The sequence below is a fragment of the Trichogramma pretiosum genome, unplaced genomic scaffold (assembly GCF_000599845.2).
Source record: "Trichogramma pretiosum strain Unisexual culture from Peru unplaced genomic scaffold, Tpre_2.0 scaffold2, whole genome shotgun sequence".
Taxonomy (NCBI): Eukaryota; Metazoa; Arthropoda; class Insecta; order Hymenoptera; family Trichogrammatidae; genus Trichogramma; species Trichogramma pretiosum.
Window position 1 is genome coordinate 1,187,207 of NW_019641687.1, and position 27,040 is coordinate 1,214,246.

At 38.3% G+C, this 27,040-nt stretch overlaps 2 protein-coding genes across 3 annotated transcripts in view; one reads left to right on the plus strand and one right to left on the minus strand.

Moving 5' to 3' along the window:
* The window catches only part of LOC106655227 (teneurin-m), a 373,791-nt gene that overhangs the window by 322,738 nt on the left and 24,013 nt on the right, over nt 1-27,040 (minus strand). The gene's annotated exons all lie outside the window — the stretch shown is intronic.
* LOC106655111 (trypsin-1-like) lies at nt 19,360-20,797 on the plus strand. Its single transcript, XM_014375328.2, has 4 exons — nt 19,360-19,439; nt 19,506-19,815; nt 19,886-20,186; nt 20,523-20,797. The coding sequence occupies exons 1-4, from the start codon at nt 19,391-19,393 to the stop codon at nt 20,685-20,687; spliced, it is 825 nt and encodes a 274-aa protein (XP_014230814.1). The 5' UTR covers nt 19,360-19,390; the 3' UTR covers nt 20,688-20,797.

Here is a 27,040-nt window from a genome sequence, read left to right on the forward strand (position 1 = left end):
CGACGAGGAATCCAATGGTAACCTCGAATTTGACCTTGAACATAACCTCTAAACTATAGCGAACCAAAATTGATTTTTCGCACGGTGACCCCCTTTTTTTATTTCAGATTTGAAAAGAGCGGAAAATTTCACGTTCAAATACATATTTCGTTTTTTTTTTCAAGGTAATTTTAAGGGCCCCACAGTTTGAAAATGAAGGCTCCATTAAAACTAATATTAAACTCAGCCAAAGAGTTTATTCTTGATCTGTGGGGCCCTTAAAATTACCTTGAAAAAAAAAACGAAATATGTATTTGAACGTGAAATTTTCCGCTCTTTTCAAATCTGAAATAAAAAAAGGGGGTCACCGTGCGAAAAATCAATTTTGGTTCGCTATAGTTTAGAGGTTATGTTCAAGGTCAAATTCGAGGTTACCATTGGATTCCTCGTCGAAAAATACGTTTAATATGGGGTTTTTGATTTTTTTTTTATGTTTATTTTGCGATAATTTCAGGAGTTACCAAATAGTTTTGCCGCCCAATTTAACATGTATTTTGCCTATATAAGGGCTAAAGTGCCGGATTTCGGGGGCCTCGTTTTCGGTTATAGAGGCAAATACCAAGATCCTTACCTACATGGCTTCAAACTACATGTAATCAACTACTTTCACATAAAATTTCAAAGAGATTCATGTTACTAGAAAAAAGTTACAGCTTATCGAAATCTCGAAAAAACGCCTTTTTTCATAATGTTGACACCTTTAAACAGCTCTATCTCCGTCGTTTTTGAACCAATCTTAATTCTGCGCACGGCAATTTAAAGGTAATGAAAATACCTTTAAAATGAGACGTTGCAAAAGTAAATACGTCAATCCAGTCGCCTTCTGCATCAATTCAAAAAAAGCTAAAAAACGTCAATTTTGCGATTTTTCATCCCCCTTCATTGCCCCCCCATAACCGGGGGTTGGTCTATCGAGCTCTACATAATTTTTTTACGAAAAGTACATGTCTTGACCTAAAAAATGCGACCCTCAGAGTTAAAAAATATGCACCGGTGCCCGAGTTACAAATATTTGAATAATACGCAAAAATAGGTAAAAACGGCTATTTTTGGACCTTCGAGGGGCCCAAATTTGGGCCCTAAGGCCCCTAGAGGGCTAAAAATTTACCTGAAGGCTATTTTCACATACCCAAATAACATACTAAATTTTGGGGCAGATCCGAGAACCCCCCGCACAAAAGTTGTACATATATGAAAAAACTGCTCATATATATGTACGCTCCTTTACTGCTTCGTATATATAGTCCCGCACCCTCGAATCGATCAGCGCGAGATAACTTCCCCCGTATCTCTTTTCTATCTTCGCCGAGGCTGAAAATCGTGACGCACCGAGGGAATAAGCTACTACTATTGCTGCTGCTAGCTACCACTACCGCTGCAACAAGGATTGTGCTATCACTACTACCACGATTTTACCGACTGGTGCATAAGATGAAAAAAGAATAAGCACACCAGAAGGTGTAAGGGGACAAAGATAGAGAGTGAGTGAGAGAGAGAAGAAAACGGAAGGTATTTAACGTGAAATATCTTGATTATCTGTCCTGTACGGACATGTATATAAAAACAGTCAAATGCGCACTAGGCAGGGTGGTGGTGCACTGCGTCGACATATTAAGTTTTATCGGTTACTCGCGATACTTAAGCGTTTACTCAAAATCTATAAAATCTATATATAATATATTTGCTAGGAAATAGCACGAAGATAAAACGCGAGGGAAAGTTCGAGTGCATAATAAAGTGCTAAATCAGTCGCGTAAAAGTCAGCTTACTTTTTAACCCATTACGGGTAATTAAGTCAATAATAATATCGTTAAACTTGCTTCTTCCGCAGGCGTACGCGCACTTGCTTACATGTTGGTCCGTGGTGGTCCCTTAATCGGGCGCGAGTGTTAAATAGCCATCAAATGATCTGCTGACGAAATCAGCGAAATAATGAAAATAATAAGAAGCAACGCGGCCACGAGGTATTTTTTCGCTTTATAATGCAATAAACTGCACGTAGCGCAGCGTACCGAAAGAAACCGAATTGAGTCAAGTGCCTGCTATGATATGTGCCGCTTTCCCGAGTCTTTATACAGGCTCATTTCGGTAAAGTATTTACGGCACTACTGGACATACGCGCACAACACACATGAACTTACTCACGAAACCGAACTATCTTCATCTTATATACGAGCACTCATCGCACTGCTCGTTCTGCTTAAGATTTTACGAGTGTGGACGCCCGAGAGAGAAGATCCGTTCCTAACAGTTATCCTTTCAGGCTCTCTTTGCGATATCTAAATGATACAGAATAGCCTATCAAAAAGAAGTCTATACACTGCGCGAAACTGTTTGGCCATTTGGATTTCATGGACTAGATGCGTGCATGTGCGTACATATGCGAGTGTAACGAAGAGATAGAGGAGAAAAAAAGAAAAGCAATAAAAAAAGGAAATTTATATGTAGATACAGGTATGCATATCCTTTGGCCCTTTTTATCCAGACGTTGCGGCGGCTGCTGTGCTGTTACTGCGTTGCTGCCGGGCGCGTGCATATCACAATGTGTGTTAGGCAGTGGAAGAAAAAGAGATAAGAAGGTAGAATATACCTATATACAAACGTACAATATATACTATGCAAAAGAAGAGTTAGTTACCTCTCTCTTGCTCGTGCCTTGAGCCCCGGCGGTGGCGAATAGCCACAAACATAAATTTCTGTATCGGACAATGGGTAATTGTGAGCGAGCCGATGTTGATGCTGTTGCTGCAGTGGCTGTATAGCTTATACGTATAACCACAAGAGAGAGAGAGAGATGCCCAACGTAGAGACAAGGTCAGTCAGTTTGACCATAGTTTAAACTTGAGGGTGGTGACTTGCATACTATCTACTAACTTCTCTGGTATTTTTATTTCACGTAAATATTTTAATTATGCCCCTTCGAAAGTTTCTGTGGCTTCATTGTATTGCGTTTCTACTTTGAGCCAATGTACCAATGCAATATTTGTAGCCCGATCGTCTCTAAGAGCCAAAAGTTTCTTGACACAAAGTTTGTCAAATCGAAAACTTGTAAAATTGAGAGATTTCTCGTACAAAAGAGTGATTCGTCTTTCTACTCGCAAAATATAATTGTCAATCGTGCAGCAAACACCATCTATCGGTACTCCTCGGAACGTTGAGCAGTAGCATTTTTTCTTTAGCGATTATTTTAGCGAACCGCTTAAATCGATAAAATTAGAGCCTTTGTAACGTTTGAATTAGTGAAAAAATAGTGAAAAAGCTCAACTTCGTTAGAGAAGTCATGCAAATAAATTGAAATACAGTTTACATTAATAAGCCCGCCAGATAATACAATGCATGTGTATAAGAGATAGCTGCAGCTCGAGTCCAAGGAGCAAAAACTGATATGCTGAGAAGCTCAACCTTAACTCGAGCATGTATGCTTTGTATATGTACAGACACTTACACAAATGTACGTACATAAACGGAAGAATAAAATGTAGAAGGAGAAGAAGCACAGAAGAGTAGCGAGCCCGGGGCTAGAGGTGTTAGTGGGCGTTGCTCCTCGTCGATGTCAGATCTACTCGTGCTGATATTCCGACCACGTTAAATTACGTCCTCGCTTCATCTTGCCTCCTCCCGCTCATCCTCCTCTTCCACCTCCTTCTTCATCTTCTTCTTCTTCTTCTTCTGCTTCTCCGCTTCTCTTCCGTACTCATCGTACATCGTATATGCATACGTGGTGAGTACGTATTTGACTTTTCTTATTCGGGTTAAAGCCCTCCTCTCCCGACGCCGTTCCAATATCTTTCCTTTAATACGATAAAGCCAAGGCAACAGGGGTTTTTTTATTGAATTTTCATATTATATATAACAACGAGGGCCGATGCACACACCACGAACGCATGTATATATCTACGCTCGCGTTGCCAATACACTGCCAGACTTGTGTAACATTATTCGATACTGCGAGATAAGGCTTTCACAAGTGAATTCTTGATCAGAGGGAAAAAATTGAATGCCCCCTGGCCTTAAGTGCCTTGATTTACTTGTCGACAAAATTAGTTTCAGCGCTTTGCGTTGCTTTTCGTTGAAAAAAAGTAAGCTGCCGTGCCTACAAGTACAATCTATGACTCAAACGCGTAAAAATGCGTTACATTTACCAGCTCTACCAGGTGATTTATATATATTCGATGGGGGCTAAGGAAGCAGCCAATGAAACAATTACCACACGGATAAAAATAGCATATTTTTTCCAATGGATCAATGTGCAAGGATGGAAAATCATCCGTGATTCGAGAGAAACATAATAAGAGTGAACTCTGGGCACTTTGGCCCCACTTGGATGAGAGAAGGAATAGGCGAATAAGTTTCTTCGACTTGAAGTTCTCTCTCTCTCTCTTTTGGGTCATTATCCTTGGGGCGAGAACTGGAAAGTTACGACGTTCGCGGCTGCATAAATGAAAGTTAGGCAAAGTCCAAAAACGGTTAATGGAACATTAGCGGCGTCGTGCAGCCCTCTTGGCCGTTCAAACTATATATTATCCTGTTTCTGCGTACCTGAATGTGTGTAAGTAAGGACGCGTAGGGAACTGATCATCACACATGAGGTTCGGTAAGTAGAATTTTTTTTCAAGAAAATTAGATCTAATGAAAGTTTATTGTTGTTCAGTGTTCATTGTCGGTACCCTCATTGCCAAATAATATTTATAAATGAAATATTTTTTCATTATCATAGATCTTTATAAAATACCAGGTATATAAGGCGCAATCAAGAAAAAGAATTGGAAAAAATGTGTGAACTAAGTTGTCTTTGTGTGTGGTCGTTTTATACTGTGTGGACCGATGACAGTCGCCTTTATATACTATCAATACAATCGTAGATCCAACTTTGCGATGTGACACTCAATAAAAGCGACTTAAAAGATACGTCTAAGCCTAGCCTACATTCCTAATTGTATAGCGCGTTCAGTGGCGAGAGCAACTCGCAGGTCGAGTCTTAATGAATATATGCACGCGGTGGAAAAAAAACGTCCATTTTTTTACCTCCTCTCCCTCGGCTCGCTAGATTGACGCGTTGTCTCGCACTATTACGGACCTAAATGAATATAAAATACATATATATTTACCTACGCTGATTCTTTTGCGCTGCAATGGAGCAATATATCATTCGTGCAATATATAAATGTGAGCTGTGTGTAGAAATAAAAAAAAATGCCAAAATGAATTTCAATGGGCGCACGGATATTGCATACATCGAGCCGAGCCGCGCTACATACAGATCTGGCGTAGCTGGCAGCAGCTCACTCTTAAATATTGCATCGACAAATACTGCACCCTGTACATGAGCTTCCACATAATCGATGATATCAATCCGGATCGGCAATGATTAATGACGAAATTTCACCCTGATATATCCGACAAGACACATTAGTCAGAAATTAAAAGTCGATCGCGCACGAGCAGCCGCGAACAAAATGACGCAATTCATTCCGTTCGCGCTCGTAAGACCTGCACCGCTTGGGCAAAACGACGCCTGGCGCACTTTTCGATCATCTTACCGATCGTTTTGCTGAAATTTCGTTAAATTCCTCAAATCTCAGATTCCGGATAGAAATCCAGCTTGCGCTCGCTTATAAGCTTGCAGCGCGAGAATCCCTTCTATTTTGCCAAGGCTCTTCTCTGTACTCACGTGCTATCGTACGTAGCTATACACACACCTACACACACACTCACTCTCTCGACGAACAGGACAGAGAACGTGCTCGCATTTATACATACACGAGTATAAATGGAACAGTAGCTCGCGCGGCGTAAGAGCCCCGTACAGACACTTATAGCTAGGGTATATATACACGTATACACAGTCTATGGTATTACCATATTCAGCTACTGATGCTGCTCTCCTCGCGACGCGTCGCATATATAAGAGAAAGAGAGAGGGCCCGTTTTAATTCCCTTGCTCTTCGCAAGCATGTACTCCGTACTCTCTCCGTGCTGGTTTGTATACTGAATATATATGTGTGTGTGTGTATACGTCTTTCTCTCTCTCTCTCTCTCTCTCTTCCGCGACTTCGTAGAATTACTTCAGAGAAAGGGTAATCCTCTGTCCACCCTGTTCTCTCTATCTCCGGCTCTCTTCTCTCTGCATATACGCTGGCAAGTATGCGTGTGTATGTGTGCGTACGAGCTCCTCTGCCATGTATGCACGCTGCTAAGCAACCGGCATCCAGCTTAAGGCGCAGCGCAGCAAGCTTCTGCCTTATACCAACTTGGAGTTAGGCCGACGTTGACGCTGCTTATTTTGCTTTTATTTTACGATGCCGAGGGAAAAGAGTTTCAAAAGCTCCACGAAACATTTTTTGTCTCACTGCAGCGCTGCAACACGAAAACGACGTTTCAAGTTGTGTTTTTTTCTCAAAACAGTCGAAGCTTGAACCTGTGGGGCTACGAGCATGTGCTTTGCTTAACTTTACGCGACACGCATAGCATTAGGATTGTCTTATTTATATGACGAAAGTCAAAGTAAAGGGAAGAATCGGCAAGGGTAGATTTGGCACCTAGAGGTTGATTCGGCTAATGAAATTCTGTATTACGCTCGGAAGCTTCGCGAGGGCTGCTCGTATAGTCAAAAGTTCGCTCAAAAATTCAATCTTTTTATCGTTTCCAACTTGTGGTCCACATGGGGGTCGAGAAACTTTTCAAGTTTTTTCTCGCGAGCCCATATAGCACGTCACAAAAAACTTTTCAAATGCACCGATATCATCGAAAGTATACGAGAATTTCTAATTAAGATAAAGTCGCCCCAGACAATGCACGCTGTTTTCAAGAGTCTTTTTTCACCATTCCGCTGTGCCCTGTATATATAAGATCTCGTTCTTTTTTCTTTTTTATAGAACAAAAAGTTCAAAGCTCAAAATACAAAAATCCACGAGGTTACTCAAGAGGAAAACTTTTCACCCGTTACTTTGGTTTAAAAAGTGTACGTACGTGAGTCTGGCTCGCGCGTGTGGCTTGAGAAAAAGACTCGGCACTGGGTAACGAAGGACTTCGATCTCATTCCGCACAAACACACACATACACACGCACACACATACGTACGCTTGCACACTTGCGCTCGCAATGCCTTGGAAATTTTTCTTTGTATTTCACCAAATCCCTCTTTGAATGCGCGCGTATATATAAATGCGAGCTCCTAGAGCAAGCTTTTTCACGCACTATAAAGTTTTTATCTCACTTAAATTTTACGCGCTCCGACTTTTTCGAAAGTTTCGTCACTTTAAAGCTCCGAGTCGATACGTCTCAACTGTTTTGGGCTTTACACGACAACTACGTGATAGCATATACATATAATGCGTGTGTTCATCGCTCCCAATTCTGATCTGCACACCTCCCCTTTCACCCGGACTTGTGTGTAGCGCATTCAAAGTGTACGCGTGAGGATTCGATTAATATATCGCAGCAGCATCCCATCAAAAGAATCGTCTCAACGAGATTAGCACTCGTGGACTTAACAAGCTGTGTGTCTGTGTATAAATGTGTGCATGTGCGAGCAGCACTTTGCAAAAAGTTCATTTTCAAATTGATCCTTTGAAAGTATTAGCACGAGTAATCGCTTCGTTTACGAGCGGTATTCAATTATTCGCTCTGCCTTCTTTTTTACATTGAACACTCTTGCCTTGTACCCAGCTCATAAAATGCACTATTTTTTAAAACTTATTGATGAATTTACGGCTATTGTATCAGAAATCGTCCCTTCAGTAACGTTAAAACCCTTTATTACATGTTTAAAGATTTTTTTTTTAAATCGATATCCTCTTTATGATAGTACATTAATATCAAACAACAGGTGTACTGAATATTTTTATAAATTCTTGGTATGAATGCTGGCTTTGATAAATCCATTTTTCTTTTTTTTGTATATTATGAACTTGAACAACAAGTTACATAAAATCTAGCTCCGAGTCTTATAGCAAAGATGAAAATAAAGTCAAGGCAATTCAAAATCGAAAGCGTCGATCATTACAAACGCCACTGCCGTTATGGAAGCGTTGAGCTATGAGCCGAGAGTGCGTCAAGCAATTAAAGGAACGTTCTCGTTACCTGACGGGCAAGGACCCTCAGAATCGAGTTTTATATCGCTTGGGATTCGCAAGAACATCTAGTCTCTAGTACTACTCTTATATCTGTTTTTAAATGGATAAGAAAACGCATTATTTTTCAAGTGTTTTCCAATTTTCCTCTTGAAAGTAGTTTTGTTGATGAAATAGCTGACGCGTTCAATTGCGATGTTCGTTTCAAATTGTTGATATCCTTTCTAAAAATATTTTCAAGTTTTACAAAAACAAGTTTTTCATATTTGCAGAAAAAAAAATTTTTTGGCCATTCGATTTCACAGAGAATCGGCCATATGTATATTGTTAGAAAAAAACAAAATCAGCTGTATAAGAACAGCCGTAAGATGTGTAACGTCTTTATAAACATTAAAAACATTAAAATAAGTAAATCAATTTACAATAGAAAAAAAAAGCGCTGCAAGATGTGTAACTAAAGTCACATTTAAAGGTAAAAAATTAAAAAAATAAACAAATAAAATAAACCAAATAAAACGAAAAAGTATTTGACGTTGCACTTCTGGTGATTTTTGTATAATATGCTTGGACACCGGAAGTGCAACGTCAAATACTTTTTCGTTTTATTTGGTTTATTTTATTTGTTTATTTTTTTAATTTTTTACCTTTAAATGTGACTTTAGTTACACATCTTGCAGCGCTTTTTTTTTTCTATTGTAAATTGATTTACTTATTTTAATGTTTTTAATGTTTATAAAGACGTTACACATCTTACGGCTGTTCTTATACAGCTGATTTTGTTTTCTATGTAATTTTAATCAATTTTTAATAAAACTGATTTTTCGATTTATTCTGTAGTCAATACTTTCCGATTAATTGTGATTTCGTTTAATGAGTGCCGAGGCCGCTTGCGCGGCCTCTACTTACATTAGTTCCGTTTCAAAACGAATTCAAGTTTAATTCAAATTTTTAATTTAGTTTTGATAATTTTGAGCTTAAGGTTTGGTTGGGGTTGCCGAGGCCGCTCCGCGGCCTCGTCATATTGCCATCTTTCACTTACAAATTTGTAGTTATATTTACGTAAATTTATAAAAATTAGTGTACCAGAACACTGCGATTTATGATTTACGATTGTAGACATGTACGCGAAGCTATACAATAAAACAACTCGAGTTATTATTTGACCGATCCACACGCATGAAAACGCAACGCGCGAGCGAGAGACAGAGACGCAGATACAGAGATACACAACGCTACATTGTACGTTTCATAGACATGAGTGCTGACTGCCGAGTACTGCTCGCATGTGCTGTGCGTGTCGCAGCAGAAGCGAGCTAGCAGTCACTCGACACTGCCTAGCGTAGACCAATCACAGCGCGAGAAGCAAACAGACGCTACTGAGACTAAAAACCTACGATTATCGCGCTCGCTCGCTCGCTCGTTTTTCACGGATTCACTAGCCTACCCAACGAGCCATAAGACGTTACACATCAAAAATGAGGGTGGGTCAAAGCGATGTAAGATAATACGAGTTAAGATACAATCTGCAAGAAAAAGGACACTGTATGCATTATAGGTAGTCTTCGTTGCAGAGCTGCATTCGAATGCCGCATGCAAATGCATTTGTAAAAGTTACTTTTCGTCCCAACGATCGATTGCGCATGTATGGAAGTTTTCAATTGAGCGACTCGAGCGATCCACCTCGCCCATCAGCCAACCAGCCACCCTTGCCCTTCTACTGCTGCATGTGTACAAGATAATCCGATAAGGAAGGCCTGCAGCTCTTCAAGAAATCTCATCACGCCGTATATATACGACGTATACGTACAGCAGTGGCTGCTATGTCACACACGTACACGTTACATTACGTACACGTACAGAGAAATGTGTATGCGTATACATCTCGTCTGTAAGGATTATCGCGCCTCGTTGAGCGAGCACGTGATTCACGTCGAGGGTGCGAATAGATTTTTTTCTTATTCTGGCTCAAAACCGAGGAGGGTAAGTTTGCATTTGCATCAGTTCTGTATTCCGCACGCCGCTGGTTCTGAGAAAATTTCGCACGATAAGACGGTTAAGAGATAAAAATCAAGCGTTGCTTTCAACTTGATGAAATAGTTGCCCCGATGCTTCTCGACTCATGACAAATTCTCTTTCGGTTGAGCATTGTGATTATCCGCTTCCGATGAGGCAAGGTGCCCCCAACGATCGAGGGCCAACCCAGCCGTGCATCGAAATAAATTATTATCATTATCATTAGTCATTGAAAAAAAATTATTGACAATTTCAATGAATGCATGTATTATTCATGGAGAATGAGAGCGAGAGAGAAAGAAAAGAGAAAAATTAATGGAAATCTATTCATCGATAAAATGAAATGTCCATTCATTCAGGCCGACTTATTGGCACTTTATCAGATAATTCTGCAGCAGAGATGAATGTAAAAAATAGCATCATCCGGAAAGAGTTTATGTGATGAGACAACGGAGCAGAAATCAATAGACATATACAAAACAACTAAGCGCTGCTGATACAATGGATACAGGAGTGGGTGAAAAGGTGTGTACGACATTCATCAGAGCAAACATTGTTTAAAGTTAGATTTAATGTAATTTTTAGTTTTGATTTTGTAATCTTATTTTTATAATAAGTCAGGATGTGATTACATTAAACTTTTTATGCATGCAAAGAAAAAAATCATCAACTTAATTAACATGATATTTAATTTTTATTTAACAATGAAATGATCTAAAAGCAGCTTGTAAACAATTAAAATGGAAGGGAAATAAAAGTCGTCGAAAAATTGCAATACACGTACGGCCGAGGTTTATTAATCAAATTTTAATGACTTAAAACGTCAAAGCTTGATCGATTTAATTGCATTTCAAATCCAGCTCTCGCTCACGTTCACTATATCAAAGGGCAAATTATCCGCTAAACGAAGCGTAAAGCACTCGCAAAGATCGTCGTCATTGAATTTCAAAAACGATTAACGCTTCAAAATTAACATCCATTCCTCACGGGCCTCGACGTAAGCGCGCACCTACCTCGTTATTCGCACCATCAAAATTACGAGAGAGAGAGAGAGAGCAGGAGCGGGAACGCGTGCAACACGCAGTATACGCTAAGAATTACGATTCAGCACGAGTTAAAAATGTAAAATGCGCGCGTAATCGATGAGCACGCTTTACTCTCCTTCTATATATATATCACTGTATCATAGCGCAATTTTCCTCTCTACCTTCACTCTGTATGCACTCCCGTGCATTCCAGAAAGTGTCTGCGATACGGCAATAAAATGTGTTTGTCGGTAAACGTAGCACCATAATTCTCTACTATAAATGCAGCTTTTTGCCAGATCTTTAAACGATTTAGAGTTAACTTTACATTTGTAGTTGGCTGAAAAAATCAATTCTTTTCTCAATTTAAAAATAACTAGTTTTCCTTATTATTCATAAAACATGCACTAGCTCTGATAGGCTTTAAGCGCAATCCTTACAAGCCAAAATTGAGCTTGAATAGGTCGTAATTAATTTATCCAATTCACAGCGACATAACTACTTGAAGCGAGCTGGTTCGTACAACAAATTCAGCGAGTACTGTGCATAAAAAGTGCAAATAATATTACGATAAACAAATTCATAAAAACTTTCAATACTCACAGTGTGATCATCTAATAATAAACGTTACGAAGCGCTGAATTAGTCTTTATACATACTTATTACTTATACTCGATGAAATTTCCTACATAATTTTTATCTATTTGATTGAGAGGCTGACAAATGCAGTGCACAAAACTGCGGTGCACAAAACTATACTTTACTATGCTTATATGAACGTCAATGTATTTTCTATACCTGACGCTTAGAAATGTATATTTAGGTAACTCTAGTATAAAAGGTCTATAATAGAATATATCTTGTAGTTTCAATGTTTATTACATACTGATTTAAGCATGACAGCTGCTACTGGGTCGATTAGCAACTAAAATCCCAATAACCTCATTAGTTTCTAAAGCTGTATCGAAATTCGGTATATCACTAGTTTATTGCTCCCCAAAATAATTTTTGCTTCGAAGATCTAAGAAGTATGAAGAAAGTGAAAATCATTATATCAACGCTCTATAAATAAAAAAATGCTTGCAGGCATTTTGAACTATAGAGCGCGAGAGTGTATACCCACGAGAAGAAAAGGAAAGCGACCCTCCAGTGGGACGTCATAGGGCAGTTCATGCTAGACCTCTAGGCCGAGTTGAGCCGAGCAGGAAATACTCTTTGATCGAGCCGACAGGTTGATCCTACCTCCCTGTATACTCTTACTACTTTAATAATTCTTTCTGTCACCCCATAGGATGTATACTGTTTTGCGTAAAAAAAAGAGAGGACCAACTTGATCAACGACATTGTTGAAACAGAAGAAAAGCATCAGACGCGCTTGAAACATTCAAAATTAACGCAAAGAGTTACTATGGATATTTTTCCAGGCATAATATGAAGTTTCGAATGACCGACGTGTGTCACAGAGTATTTGGTTTATTTTTTATTTTCTTGCAAAGGTTTTTTCAAAAAAATGTATCCGATCGAATGATATAACACGCAAGTAGAATTTCGTGATTAAAAGCAGATTTATATAAATCTTATATGAGATGATTTGTCACACAATTTCACGGTGTGCGTCATCAGGTGCTACACGTATACGTCAGATTCTACAAATATACGCATACACGAAGGAGTCATAATTATAAGGAATTCGCAAAATAAACGTAGAGCGAGACGAGCTTTGGCAGAGAAACTGCAGCGAGTTGCGCGAGCGGCGTGTGTGCGCGACTTTTAACAGGCGAGTGGGCGCGCAAGTACAAGCGGACTGCATAATTGGCCTTCGCATGAATGCACGACTCAACTTTTCGCGGCAGCGGCAGCACAGGCGCACCTGAAACTTTTCTCTTCCTCGATCTATTTTGCTTGCAAATTTTATATATGTACCGTACGTATGTGCGTTTGTGTGTATGCGTATACGGGTTACTGTGACTGTATTCGTATTTATAAGGGACAACTTATATAAAATGCAAATCAGCACAGCCCCCGCGAGCAAATAGTAGTCTTGCGCTTGCTTTTATTGTTGAAATGGTCGCGTAGATATGGACCAAAAACAGCAGCTCGCCCGTGCGCTGGTGGGCTACAAGGGGCTCTGCACGTGTCAAAATGTATGTAGATGGAATTTGTCCTCGGAGCTTAATGCATTATGTAAGTTTTGCCCGAACTGGTTTGACATTGTTATGTACTATGACGAGGGCCTCGTTTATTTCGAATTAAATAGTGCTACTTTAATTGTGAACTTTTTCGATCGAATAATTTGAATGAAATAGTCTTTGTTGCTGACAGTATAATATTGCACGATTGCTTCTGATTTCTGTGTCTATTTGTAATATGGTCATATTTTTGGCAAATTCAGTCGAGTAATTTTGTGTTTCTCCAAGATTCCGCTTGAAATATCACTGACAGCGATGTTGACTACCGTGCTTCGGACTCTAAAGGTTATAGCTCGTTAACGATAGCGAGGTATTCGGCCTTTCATTGGGAGCAGAGGGTGCGAGAAGTCCTCAAGCACGGGTGCGCACATTCGAATATATATACACAGATACAGAAAAGCTGGGTAAAAGCACGCGTGTGTCTGTCAGTATACATTTATAGCGACACGCACACACACATCGGGACTCGCTCGTTAAGCATTGAATTCAGGCCGAAACACGTGCATCAGCAGACGAGAGAGCATCCCCTAATCTCTGACTTTGACTCGAAGTTGCACAGGATGTACGAAGCGAATGCCGAACTGTCGCTTGGAATAACCCTGTTTTCAGCAATTCACAAGCTATATATAGCAGTTTCCATCTGGTTTTATACCAATTGAAATCACCGATATATTCGTGTGACTTTACGAAGAATAGAAATTTTTCTCACTTTGCTTCATTCAAATGAGATACTACAAATTTGAATGCAAAGAAATTCCCAAATTATGGATTTTTGCAATTTTTTCAATTTAAAATTAAGGTATTTTTCAAGTTTTATTTAATAAACGCAGAGTTTTTAATAAAATGTGTACGCAATAGCAAAGTCAATTATTACATCATGAATTCGAGAAGCTTAAAGCCCATAAATTATTCATAGCTTAGTTGGATTCATAGACCAAAAGCTACAGCAACATCAGCATATATGTATATATAGCGGAACCAGTGGACACCGGAAGTTGCGAGTGAAAATTGCCAAATTGAACAAATCCGCTTTCATAATCTGTCACCTTACAATTCAATTTTTAGTTTTTCTCGCTCCTGTCTGTACAGCAAATAAAAAGTAAAATAGTCTACAGATCTTTGCCATTCTATGATGTAGCGCCTGTTTGGAATACGCCTTACCTTCCAACTACATATCTAAGAACACAGCGTGAAAAATAGATGTGGTGCAGTTAAAAAATAATGTGTCCGAGAGGGTGCCGAGAGAAGAAGGGATATAGTGGTAGCATGAAAAAAGTGGATATAGCTAGGGTAGATTTTTTGTTCCATGCTTTGCTGGATAATCCTCAAAACCCAATTATATTTTACTGCAACCACGACTTCTATATCCCACTGGGGAAAAGATGGAGTGTATGTGTGCGAGCCAGAAAGAGAGAAAAAGAAGCGTTTAGGTGGCGCGCGCGCGACTCGATGAAATGCGGATTAGCCGTTATAACTGGAAATTGCTGTCGTCCTATCTTTCTCTCGAAATTTCCGCGAAACATCATTTTTCATACCGTGAAATAAAGAATTAAACGGCTTTTCCTGAGCCATTTTTCTCTTTCGCTTTCACCTATTACTGCTGTTGCAACACTGGAAATAGGGCTCGCACGCGCGGATGCAAGAGGCTAAGGGAACGCTTTTTCTAATTAATTTATTTCGATTTCATTCTTCCTCTGCTCATTGTCTCAAGATTTATGAACATACATTTTATGAAGGATACTTTGAGTTTTCTCTTTCACATTCTCTCCCAGTCAAGAACTAATTTGTTTTATTTTTTTAAATATCAATTTAGCTCGACTATTATAATATTGGAAATGAAAATCGTACCCTGAATTAAACAATTACTTTTACTTTGCCAACTGCTGATAAAAGGTACTCTCTTTTTCGTGGTTTAGGCTGGTTTTAATTTTGATTAGATTTCGATTAATTTTATTAAATAATGAGGGAAAAAATAAATTAGTATTAAAACATTACTTTTCAATCAAGATGAATAAATTTGAGTATAATAGAATCATATACTTTTCGTTCATTATGATATCAAATTTCATGCAACTGTTTGTTTAATTTAATGCGGAAATAAAATAGATTTTATTCATTCAAGTTCTAAAAAGATTATTTAAAAGCTTCTTAAATATAATTAAGCATCATGCAGTCACTTTAATTTTAATACCTAAATTTACATTAAATATGCATTAAATTTACGTTTTTTTTAATAACTTCTACCTGCCTCTCCAAGAAGTTTTAATATCAATCCGTAAGGGTTAACATTGAACATTTTGATTACTTATGAATTAATGCGTACATACTGTTTTTTGTTTTTGAATTCATGAAAGATGAATCATACACGATCCTTGTCATTTTAAAAGTATGAATCATCCATATTGAACTTACCAATTGAATCATCGAAATGTTCTTACACGATGAAAAGTAACTCACCTGAAAAAGAATAAAAAATGTTTTACATAAGTTAATTTGAATATCAAACAAACAAAACTTTAAAATATTTATTGTATCATTATAAAAATTTGAAAAAGTCTCAAAGTTTTCGCACCGGGTAAATTTTTGGTATATTTTCCTAACAAACGCATTTACAATTTCATACAACGACTGTCTATTACTGCAGGTTGAGATCTTTCGTTGCTACAGCAGGCTAAGGGGCTAAACAGCTTGACTCTAAGTATATTCTACAAAGGAGAAATGCAGATCAAGAAGACATTAACAATAAGGAGGCGAATGCACGCGGGAGTCCTTAATTACGAGCGGGATTCCATTTTTCTGCGCAGCAGCAGCTTCGCAGATGTATGTACACAAACTAAGCAGGAATGCAATTGAACTGTCGGGATTAAGAAAAATCGCCGTTGCTGAAGAGACAGCAATTCCGCACAGCGCGCGTGCATACAGCATTCGATCGCCAACGATAAGTCCAGAGACGTATTTCTTTTGCTGCTGCTGCTTCTTCTTCGCTCCTACTTTTCAAGAGCCATGCTAGCTATAGCTCTGGTATATTATAGTATTATATGCGTATATATTCTCGTGCGGCTGCGGTAAAGCGTTGAGTGCAACAGTGCAGAAGAATAGGTAAGGCTCGAGCCAACATGAGGGAGAGAGAAAAAGAGGGAGTAATCTAATTTACTATTGTAAAGTGGGTCGGTTTTTCAACTCGTGCGGATTACTCTGCAATAAAGAAAGCGATGAGCTAATTTACAGGTGATGGATGCAACTGCCTGTAGAACTGACGTTTCGAAAAATTACGCCGGATTGCTCTTACAGGTACTTCAGCGGCTGGCTATCCTGAATTTTAATGATTCACCTTTGCGAAGACAAACTTTTGGCATTCATTAATGGAGGAAAATATTTTTGGCTCAAGCTTGCACGCTATATTGCGAGAAATGGAGTGTCCAGGGGCACAACAGAGGCTTTTTTCCGATATCATTGACCAGTGTTTATAAATGCAAATCACAGTATGTTTAAAAAATAAAAATAAAAAACACCTATAGAATTCCAAGTCGTTAATATGCAAGAATAGTTAGAAAGGAGACACTCTCTAGAAAAGAATAAGCTGCAGCTGTTGAGTTAAGGCAAGTTGCGAGCAAACGTATTTCAAGCAAGTAGCAAAGAAAAAGAATCGAATTTAACAAGTGAAAAGTATATAATGCGTGTACGTTTATAGACACAAGAAAGAAAGACGTCCAGGCGCCCATCAGCCACCGACCATCGATCGAGCGCGGTATAGCTGAACATTTGAATTACAAATGCTTCCTTACATTTATATATGTTTGCATTTAGGAAGAAGCGATTAAAGACGATGCGAGACGAAAATTCTCGTATAGGCTGATAATAATTTGATTCGCATATCATAAATAGTATGTTTCTGCCCTAGGCTGCAAAAAAACAGAAAAGTCCCAGGGTACGTGTAATTAGTAGCCAAGGCGAAGCCGAGGCCGATAAACACGTGCTCTGGGGCTTTCTTTTTTCGTGGCATAGGCCTGTATACTATTTTTCATACACATTGGCCCGAAAATCGCTCTTCCAGCTTTGCGCAGCGGTAGGCAAGTAGTCACTTTCGGGCCGCTGGTATGAAAACTGTTTCTCTCATATTACATTCATTTGACTGGCCAAAAATATACTGAACATAAAATAAAATAGCGTTGAAATAAGAATTATTTAGATCCACAAGAGGCTTACATTATTTTTTGTGTACAATTTTTTCGAATTCAATGGTATACATTTTTAAAATTTTACGTGAAATAATAAGTTAAATGAAAAAAAATTTTTAAACGAATAATTAGGAACATATTTTAAATAATTCTGCAATTTTGACTAGATCTATCCATTTGACTCGGGAACTCGCGCGGAATTTACGAGTGAGTTGTAAGCTTTTTAAAAAATATTACTTAACCACATTTGATAAGGAAAAAAATATGCACTTTTAGCTTTTGAAATTCATTATTTGACTGCGGGAGTATTTCCATATGCTTGATACTCGTATCTTTGGTCGTCCAAGTGCATACGCGATGAGGGAGAGAGAAAGAGAGAGAGAGAGAGAGAGAGGCAAAAGTTGCGATGCGTCGTACACGACACGAGTGTTAAACTGCAGTTTTGATAAGGTAGTTATAGTATGATGCAATAAGGCGGAAGTATTTTAATTGCCACAACATGCACTACTATTATATTTACTAAGCGCGGTAAATGCGCCACATTTTAACGATGCACTACGCGAAATGCTTGGTCATTTCTTTTACTTTCTCATCCTCTCTATCTTTCTCTTCGCATTTCTTCTTACAGCTAACTTTAATTCTTTCTCATACTGTAATCTGTTTCACGTACTTCTCTGGTGTATGTCAGACTAAGATTTTGCTCTAATTCGTTTACCTTCTCATTTTCTAGCTTTTCTTTCACTTTCCATCTCTCTATTTTTATAAAAAACCTTAAATTATTAATATGGTTTTTAATCCCATAAGTAGTCGATAATGACAAATATTTTGTTCAGTGTCAAGTCAATATATGATGTTATTGTAGTCAATATGTTTTGTTACTCTTACTTGCATCATTCAATGACAGAGTAAAAAAACTAAAATATCTGTAAAGATAACGGTCGATCGATCCTATCGATTCTTACTCAATTGAGTTGAGAAAAATTCTACAGACCTAAAAATAAAAGAGAGATTGGAAGAAAGCTCGTAGAAAATCGATGTCAACCGGTAATTAATAGTTGATTGATTTTACAGATAGTGTTAAGAGCATTTTGGAAAATAAATTTTATATTCCTCAAACATATTAGAGATCCAACACATTAGAGAAAGAAAGCCGTTGCTTTGCAAATAGCAAGAAAAAGATGTTTAAACGTTTTGTCTTATTGATAACGAAATGACATAAGAAATTATTACTTTAGCGACTACTTTTTGTGTTCGTGAATAACTGTTGTTGAAATACTTTGCCTTATTAATATTCTTATCCAGGGACATTGTCAATGAATCAGAAAAAACCATTGTAAAGGGCCTCCGAAACATTTGAACATTTATTCTTATGCCAATTTTAGTAAAAATATGTATAAAAATTTGGCATCGAATGAGGATACCGTTAATATGAAAATATTAGGAATGATGTGACTTATTTGCTATGATACTGATAACACAATTGTTCACGGTAAATGATGTATAAAAAAAAGAGTGTTTATTTTGAATTTATTTTCTCAAAATGTCCCGTATCAATCTATGAAAATGTCTGTTTTTTATGATGCAATATACATCTAAATATAGAACTATATCAGCAATGAAGATTTTTTAGATACATTGAGTTTATTTTATTTTGATTCGCAAAAGGTACAATGCTCATCCAGTCTAATTATAAGTATCAGATCGTTTTTACTTTAATTATTTTATCACTCAAACAAGAATTTGTCTGTCTATCTCTAGTAAATCAGTACGTGATATAATTGATAAAATTCAATGACTGATTATGATAATCGATTAATTAACTGAAAAATATATAAGTCCGACTTCCTTCAACATTTTCATTATTCACAGTCAACATGTCGTTGAAATTAGTAATTCTGTGTTTATCATTTGCAATCGCACATGGTAAAAATTAAAATTAGACCATATTATACATCTTTTAGGCATTACTTAAAATTGTTATTTACATAGGATTTCCTCGTCTTGGATCGCCATCTGTAGGATCAACAGTAGCTCGCATCAATGGAGGTGAAAACGCCTTACCAGGCGAATTTCCGTATCAAATTTCATTGCAAATTAATTATGTTGGACATAAATCTCACTCGTGTGGAGGCAGCATTCTTAATGAAAATTGGATTTTGACAGCAGCTCATTGTGTATATCAAATTTCACCATATGCTAAAGCTTATGTTTTGTCTGGAAAACATTCAATTTATCGTATTGAGAGAACGCAACAAGAAAATCTAGTTGAGAAAATAGTTGTTCATGAAAATTATTCTGGGTAAGTTTTATTCTTATTATTTGACTTAATTCTTCAATCACTTAGACAATTTGTCTTTACTTTTCTACAGAAAGATTGGGCCTAATGATATTGCGCTCCTCAAATTGCGAAGTCCTTTAATTTTTAATGAACATGTAAAACCGATCGACTTACCCTCAAAAAATAGCGAAGTTGAGGGTGAGGTAATTTTAAGTGGCTGGGGAGCAGTTCACTCAAATGGTAGAGATACACCTGATATTTTGCAAAAGGCTACATTAACGACAATTGGTTTGGACGTTTGCAACAAAGCTGTGGAAAAATACGGAGACACGAAGGTCGTATCGAGTAATATATGCACTGGTCCTATAACTGGAGGAATTTCAGCTTGTCAGGTGAGAACCCCCAATAATACACTGAGAAAAAAAATTCATTGATTCAATGAAACGTTTAATTGAATACAATCTATGAAATAATTTCATTGAAATAATCTTTTTTTATTTCATCCAACAAAATATTTAATTGTTTTTACCAAAGTTTCATGAAAACAATTAAATATTTTGTTGGATGAATGAATTATTTCATAGATTGTATTCAATTAAACGTTTCATTGAATCAATGAATTTTTTTTCTCAGTGTATAACTGATCATCAATTACATTTTCATTGCTGTAGCGATCTATAATTTATGTGCATTGAAACTTTGGTAAATCATTATTTTGGGTTTTACAGGGTGATTCGGGTGGTCCACTCATTAAAGAAAAAAACGGAAAAGCTCAATTAGTTGGGGTTGTCTCCTGGGGAGTAGTTCCTTGTGGTTTCGTTGGAGCGCCTTCAGTCTATACCAAGGTATCGTCTTATATAGACTGGATAGAAAACGTTATGAACGAGTCTTAAATCTCCCAAGTCTGCTAATCTGCGGATGACTACTAATCTTTATCAAAAACGAATATTAAAAAAAATTGTACATATGTATATTTAAAATATAAAGATAATTTTTCATGGAATATTAGTTTTATTACAATAAAATTGAACTTTTATTGAAATAAGTATTAAATATCCTAATCAAAAATCATTCGTAAACCAGTTTGTGAGTATAAAATATACACGGTTAAAAACGTTTTCATTTAATACAAAATCAGACATTAGAATTAGAGTAATTGATACTGAATTTAATTAAAGGTGATTTTATGCGCGATCTTCATTAAAAATTTATGTTTTAATTCTGGTTGGTTATGCTAAAAAATTTTATAACAATTCAATCATAATTGAATTCACCATTAGATGGCGAGTACCTTCACCTGTAAATCTGCAAATGGCTAAGTAAAAATACTTTTTATTTATAAAGTACGGTTACTGAACTTTAAATGTCTGTTATTTTTTTACTTGTTTTTGTTTAAATATAGTATTTATTGGTTAATTGAAATAATCAACTGCAATTTCTTAATACGTGAGCAAAGAATGAAAAGAGTCATGCCAAAGAGATAATATATTCTAAAAAGCATGAAAAGAGTCGAAGAATTATAGGTTTGAAAGTATCTATGAAATATATATCAAACTTTAGACAACGGCAACCTTGACATTTCGCCTCTCCCGTTGGCAAAGAAGTAGAAGTGATCATGAAGCATCGGTGATCATTTATCAAAGTACCTCCACGCCGTCAGAATTGAGGTTTCACGCGATCCTTATCGATGATGAAGGACGGGTGGTCTCCTCAAAGGGAATCGACGAAAGGATCGCTTTATATAGATGAAGATACGCGAGCTGCGCTGGCGTTGCATAAGGGGAGAACATTGACGAGATAAAAAGACGTCGAAGCGAATGCAATTGAAATCGAATGATTATATATTACGCTTGAATGCAAAATCAATTAGATTTTAATGGTACAAACGTCAGCAGAAGATGAGCGCATTTATAACGAGGAGCTGCAGCAGCGAGTGGTGCAAGTGAGTCGAGCCGCGCTGCGTCGAGAGTAAGATGGATTATTACGAGAATTCAAAGCAGAATAATTTTGCTGAAATTCGCTCCATCAGCACGGACTCGAATGTTTGTGAACATACTTTTATCGATTTTGTTTTACCCAATCGTCATACAAACAACGAGGGACTTTATAAATAACGTGAAATTTAATCATCGAATTTACATGGCGCGTACATTACATCAGATACCATCAGATGCGTATAAGCTCTCGGGCATACAAATGCGTGAGCTGTATAAAGGAAAAAGGCTGCTGCGAAGGTGTGGCGACGGGGAACCTCGAACTTGATTCGATGCAGGCAAAATTCATCATCGCGTAGACACACTACAAGGTCTCATTTCAACAGTGAGTGACTACAAGAGTTTCGATCTCTGAATGCAGTTTTCTCTTGTGCGAAGCAGCAGGCCAAGAGGGGGCGAATATACGCCTTTGATATTATTCGAGCCGAGGTGTAATCTATCTTGCGTGACTTTTTTAATAGACGTCTTGCCGATCGCTTCACTCTCTCTTTCTTTCTCTCTCTCTTTCTTCTCTCTCTTCGAAATGTTATTTTTTGGTTGGCCTTGACGTTTGCGGATTGATGATAAACTCGTGTGGCGTATTTTGATTCTGTCGAAAAAGCGAAAAAAAATTTCCTGACGAATCTACATTATGCTTACAATGCCACGCCATATAGATTTAGATTATCCGTAAGTGGCCGAGCTTTCGACGTGAAATGAGAAATCAATGATTGATCACCTTCACTTTAGATTGGTTAGAAGAAATCGTAACTGTTGGGTTGATGACATTTTTTTCAAAAAAGTTTTGAAAATTTTATACATTTTTTGTTTTTACAATTCAGTTCATCATAAGCAACAATATGTTTATGAAATAAAATGGTTCAAGAGCATACAATAACGGATATTCATAATTGCAATCAACCTCGATTCGACACCGTTAACTACTTGTCAGCATGAAAATTAATCTATTACCAGCGAGCTGGAAATCATCAACTATGCGAAGTAAATAACTCATCCAGTAAATCTCCTTCGAGGAATGCATCTCGTAATTTTCCTCTCCCGCACCTTACTATACGAATCCAATATTACTTATTGCATCGACGTTTCGAGAGGCTTGTTTTCGCCAACTTTTGCCCTCTCTTTTCATTAATTACATGATTAGATAAGACTTCCAAGCAGTCGGTTTATTTCAGTTTGGGTGTTATTGTATGTTGACACACCCATCCTTTTCTGAATAAAACCTAATTCAGAAGGAAAGAACAGATTTTCATTTTTCAATAAATACTCGATATGTTTAGTTTAGCGTCCTTGACAAATGCTTTCCGGATTAGACGATTCAGGGGAAAATTAGTATACGAAATTTTTCATTTTCGTGCACAAATTTCCCCTGAATAGCCCCTTCTTTAGTTAAATACATTCAAATGATAAAGAGTAAAAAATTGCAAGCAAGAATTTTTAATTTTCTAGTTAATTTCTCAAATTAGTTAGGGTTACTTCTATTCCGCTTGAGTAATTATTTTCTATTCGATTAATCACTTGAAGATTTTAAACAAAAAAAAGAGACGATGGTCAAGCCTTCGAGCTTGCGATGATAGCAAGAAATTCACGAGTTTTTCTATAATTATAGCGTATACACAAAACGTCGCCGTGACGAAAACGATATTTAGTGCGGGTGATGAATGGTATGCGTAACAGCCACAGCGGCAGTACCAACAGCACACGCTTGATAATTATTCGCGCGCTCAAGATGGAAAGTGTATAATGTACGAATACAAAAAAAAAAATGAAGAACAATAGCCTGGCATTAATCATTGTGGTATTTTTATTCTTGCAACCCTTGCGAGCGGTAAAAGGATCGCTTGGATTATCTGTGATCCCGAAATATGTGCACTACTGTGAGGTAGGAAGACTGTACGAAATTTAAAGAATTCAGACACTCAAAGATTCAGAGGGCAAGCTACGAAAATTTCAACGAAGACATTCACTCATAATCTCTTTCTTTTTTTTTGTACATGAAACTTCTTTAAGCGCGTTGGGTAAGGGGAGTGAACACGTTTGAATCGGACAAGCGACGAGCTTGCGAGTGTGCGCGAAAATCTTGGATTTTCTACTTCAGTAATGTTCATTTGCTTCGGACGCTGTGATTGGCAGAATTGAAAATTAGCATACTCGCTTCTGCTGCGGCTTGTAACACAGACCTGCAGGGCTCGAGGCTCATAACTTTGTCACGTCAATGAAGCGTTGCATAACTCGCAATGCACGTGCTCGTTAGGTGGTCGCTATTTTCCTAATTGCTCGAATCTTCGCTCTTATCCCTCAAAAATTTAGTTTATGGCCATAATAGCACAAAAAAATGTTGGTTATCATACGTTCAGTTCTAACTTCTAGTGGCCCGGTTCCTCCAAGCTCCAGTTCGTCAGGAGACCCACCCCTGGGACCCTTTAAACAGTACATGACCGTTCGGTATGGTTTACCCCACACTTCACAGTCTGCCTCGTCACATGGTTTCTTCCAGCAGAAGCGCATGCTGGCCTTTAATGTTTCGACCAGACACCTGCAAGCATCGGCGAGCTCTTCACGACGAATGACTTCGTTGACGCAACCACGTGCTTGCAGGCAAGTTCACCGACACTGCTTCAGTTGAATATTCATAATTAATTTATCAATAAGAAAGGTTTAGTTAGTTTATATTAGTGAGCATACATGAAACAAAAAAAAATTTCTCTGTGGAAGCTCTTGACCAATGAACTGGCAGTTTAAATGTTTAGAGTAAAAAATTTTCCCGTAATTTAGTAATTTAATCATTAAATTTTTCTTAAATATTTACGGTAAATCGATCGTTCCGTGAATGATACAACTAAACTAGGTTTTTTTTTACAAGAAGAGAAGAGAAATGAACGGACACGGATGCATTTGAATATCCTACGAGAAATCGTCGCTGGGCTAGGATAGGCACTACGGCAAAGACCCTTTTTGCGCACAAATCACACACTCGAGTCAGCAGCATGTTGTATTATTCCAAAATAGATGCGCCATCGCCGCGTATATACTCTCGTATTGAAGGTCGTAACAACGTTTCACATCCCTCTCTCTCTCTCTCTCTCTTAGCCGTATCTGCAACACGAAAGGGTCTATAAATTGATTTCTCGCATTGAGTTCTGTCGTAGATGGAGGAGGGACCAATGCCGAGTAAAATCCGGTATTCAAATTAGGCTTACTGTCACGCGCGTGTGCGTACGCGTATGCGTGTGTATGCGCGTACGGCGTACTGACACGAGTCTTATAGCAGCAGCAGCACTAGGAAACGCCCGGCGAGGACGTATAACGTGATGCACAATTCCCCTTTCGGACTACGTATAGTACGCAGAGCGGCTGCTCTCTCTCTCTCTCTCTCTCTCTCTCTCTCTCTCGCACCAATGTCTGCCGTTCGCTCAGTGCGTCCATTTACACAGAGAGACCCTTCTCTTTTACACAGCACGCAGACGAGCTGCTGGACATTGCTGCTTGGTCATCGTCCTCCGAGTCAAAGGTTGCGTGTCACTGGCTGTTTATACATGTATACGTATTGTATGGGCAGGCGCATATATTATACGCGTAAGAGCGCCAGGGGTTGCTTATAATTCTTTACTTGGCAGTCATGTGACTGTGCAGATTTTTGCAAGGTGTTGACTTTTCCCATCAACTTTCGAACGTAGTTGCGCTCGAAAGGATTTGCTCATTTTATTACATTGTGAGACAAACTAATAAGCATTTCTGAAAAGCTCACTGAAAATATTCAGAAGGCTGAGATAAATATTTTGATCCAAGCGTTTAATAAATGTTAAAAAGTAATGATGAAGAACATACGTATTGGAGTCGGGCGAGTGTGTATGACTTCATTGTATAAAAGTACTTCTCCGAGGCTACTCCATCTGTGCACTGGTCGGCGTTGCGAGTCTCTCTCTCTTTCTCTCATTGTCGGCAAGCGCCTTGTCCCCTCGAGGTCCAGCGGCACTTTAGCAGTCCAGTCGGCCCTGTGCCTCTCGAGGGACAGATGGACACGCGTGTAAGGATTGTACGGCACAAAAGTCACCCTCGACACCTATATAACTCCCGACGCCCTACCAAGCAAACCTATGTATATTATATACATGCGTCCGTTTCTCAGAGTGAATTAGTAGTTACGTGCATTTTTGGGGGAAAAAATACGTACACAAAAAGCTCTGTCAGGCAGAATCACGAAATCGAAGCAGACGACGGTCCACGTGTCTCGCCAGTAGCTCGAGCGCTAGAGTCGCTCAAACATTTTTTGTCATGATAATGATATTTTCCCGACGTGTCATTTTATAGACACGGTTCAAGAAAATACATGTATACATTACTGCGTGTAGCAAAGTTCTAAATAATAGCTCCGAGTCGTCGTCGCAATATGCGCAGTTCAAGCATAATCTATATTACATAGCCACGTACGCGCAAGAGTAAGAACCTTTCAAAAATGCGTCTCGTTTTTTCCCTTTTTTACATGCGCTCGCTACAAAACTGTTCTAAGCGCGAGCCATTGAGAATCCATTTGTTTCGGCCGGGTCGACGCGAATTATCTCGAAAAAAAAAGAAAATACAGAAAAAAACGAATAGAGTATGCATTAAACGCGAGGAGAGGATGAATGATTAATGGCTAGAAAATCCTCGCATCCCGTACGTTGGTTTTCTCTCGGTCTTTTGCGCTGCATCGCAATGCGTGCGTAGCATGTCCGAGTTATTTTTCAAAGCTTTTAAACTTGTGCGTATAATTAAAGGGTGCGCACACGTATGTGTGTGTGCAGATGAGCTAAAAAAACTTCATCGGCAAATAATGCATTTTCAATTGCTCGTGCACACAGTTCGAGGCAGAGCTTCATCTGTTCTTTCGAACAAGCGACAAAAGTACGCCAAGATTCGTTGCACTTTGTATGCAAGACTATGAAGCAATTGTCGAAAGCGTGAAATGCGTATCAAAACGACAATGGTCGCCGTCGATCGTCATCGTCATCATCGAACAATCATGTTAAACGCACGTAAACGCGTGCCACTCGCTACGTAGGTGCTGTGAGCGGTGTAGGCGGCGACGACGGTCACGTCATACGTCATGATTCGGCGGTGTATAACGTAAAGTCACGTGTAATTGCAGAGCAGCAGTAGCAGCGGCCACACTGCACTCCGGCAAGATTTATTGCCTCGTAATCATCGGTGCACGGCTCCCGTTCCAGCAGCAACAGCGTGTTCGGGCTCTCTGAACCTATGCAGCCCATATTTTC

Coding starts and splice junctions, on each gene's coding strand:
- LOC106655111 (XM_014375328.2), top strand. CDS start 19,391: ATGTCGTTGAAATTAGTAATTCTGTGTTTATCATTTGCAATCGCACAT. Junction 19,440..19,505: donor ATCATTTGCAATCGCACATG/GTAAAAATTAAA, acceptor TTATTTACATAG/GATTTCCTCGTCTTGGATCG. Junction 19,816..19,885: donor GTTCATGAAAATTATTCTGG/GTAAGTTTTATT, acceptor ACTTTTCTACAG/AAAGATTGGGCCTAATGATA.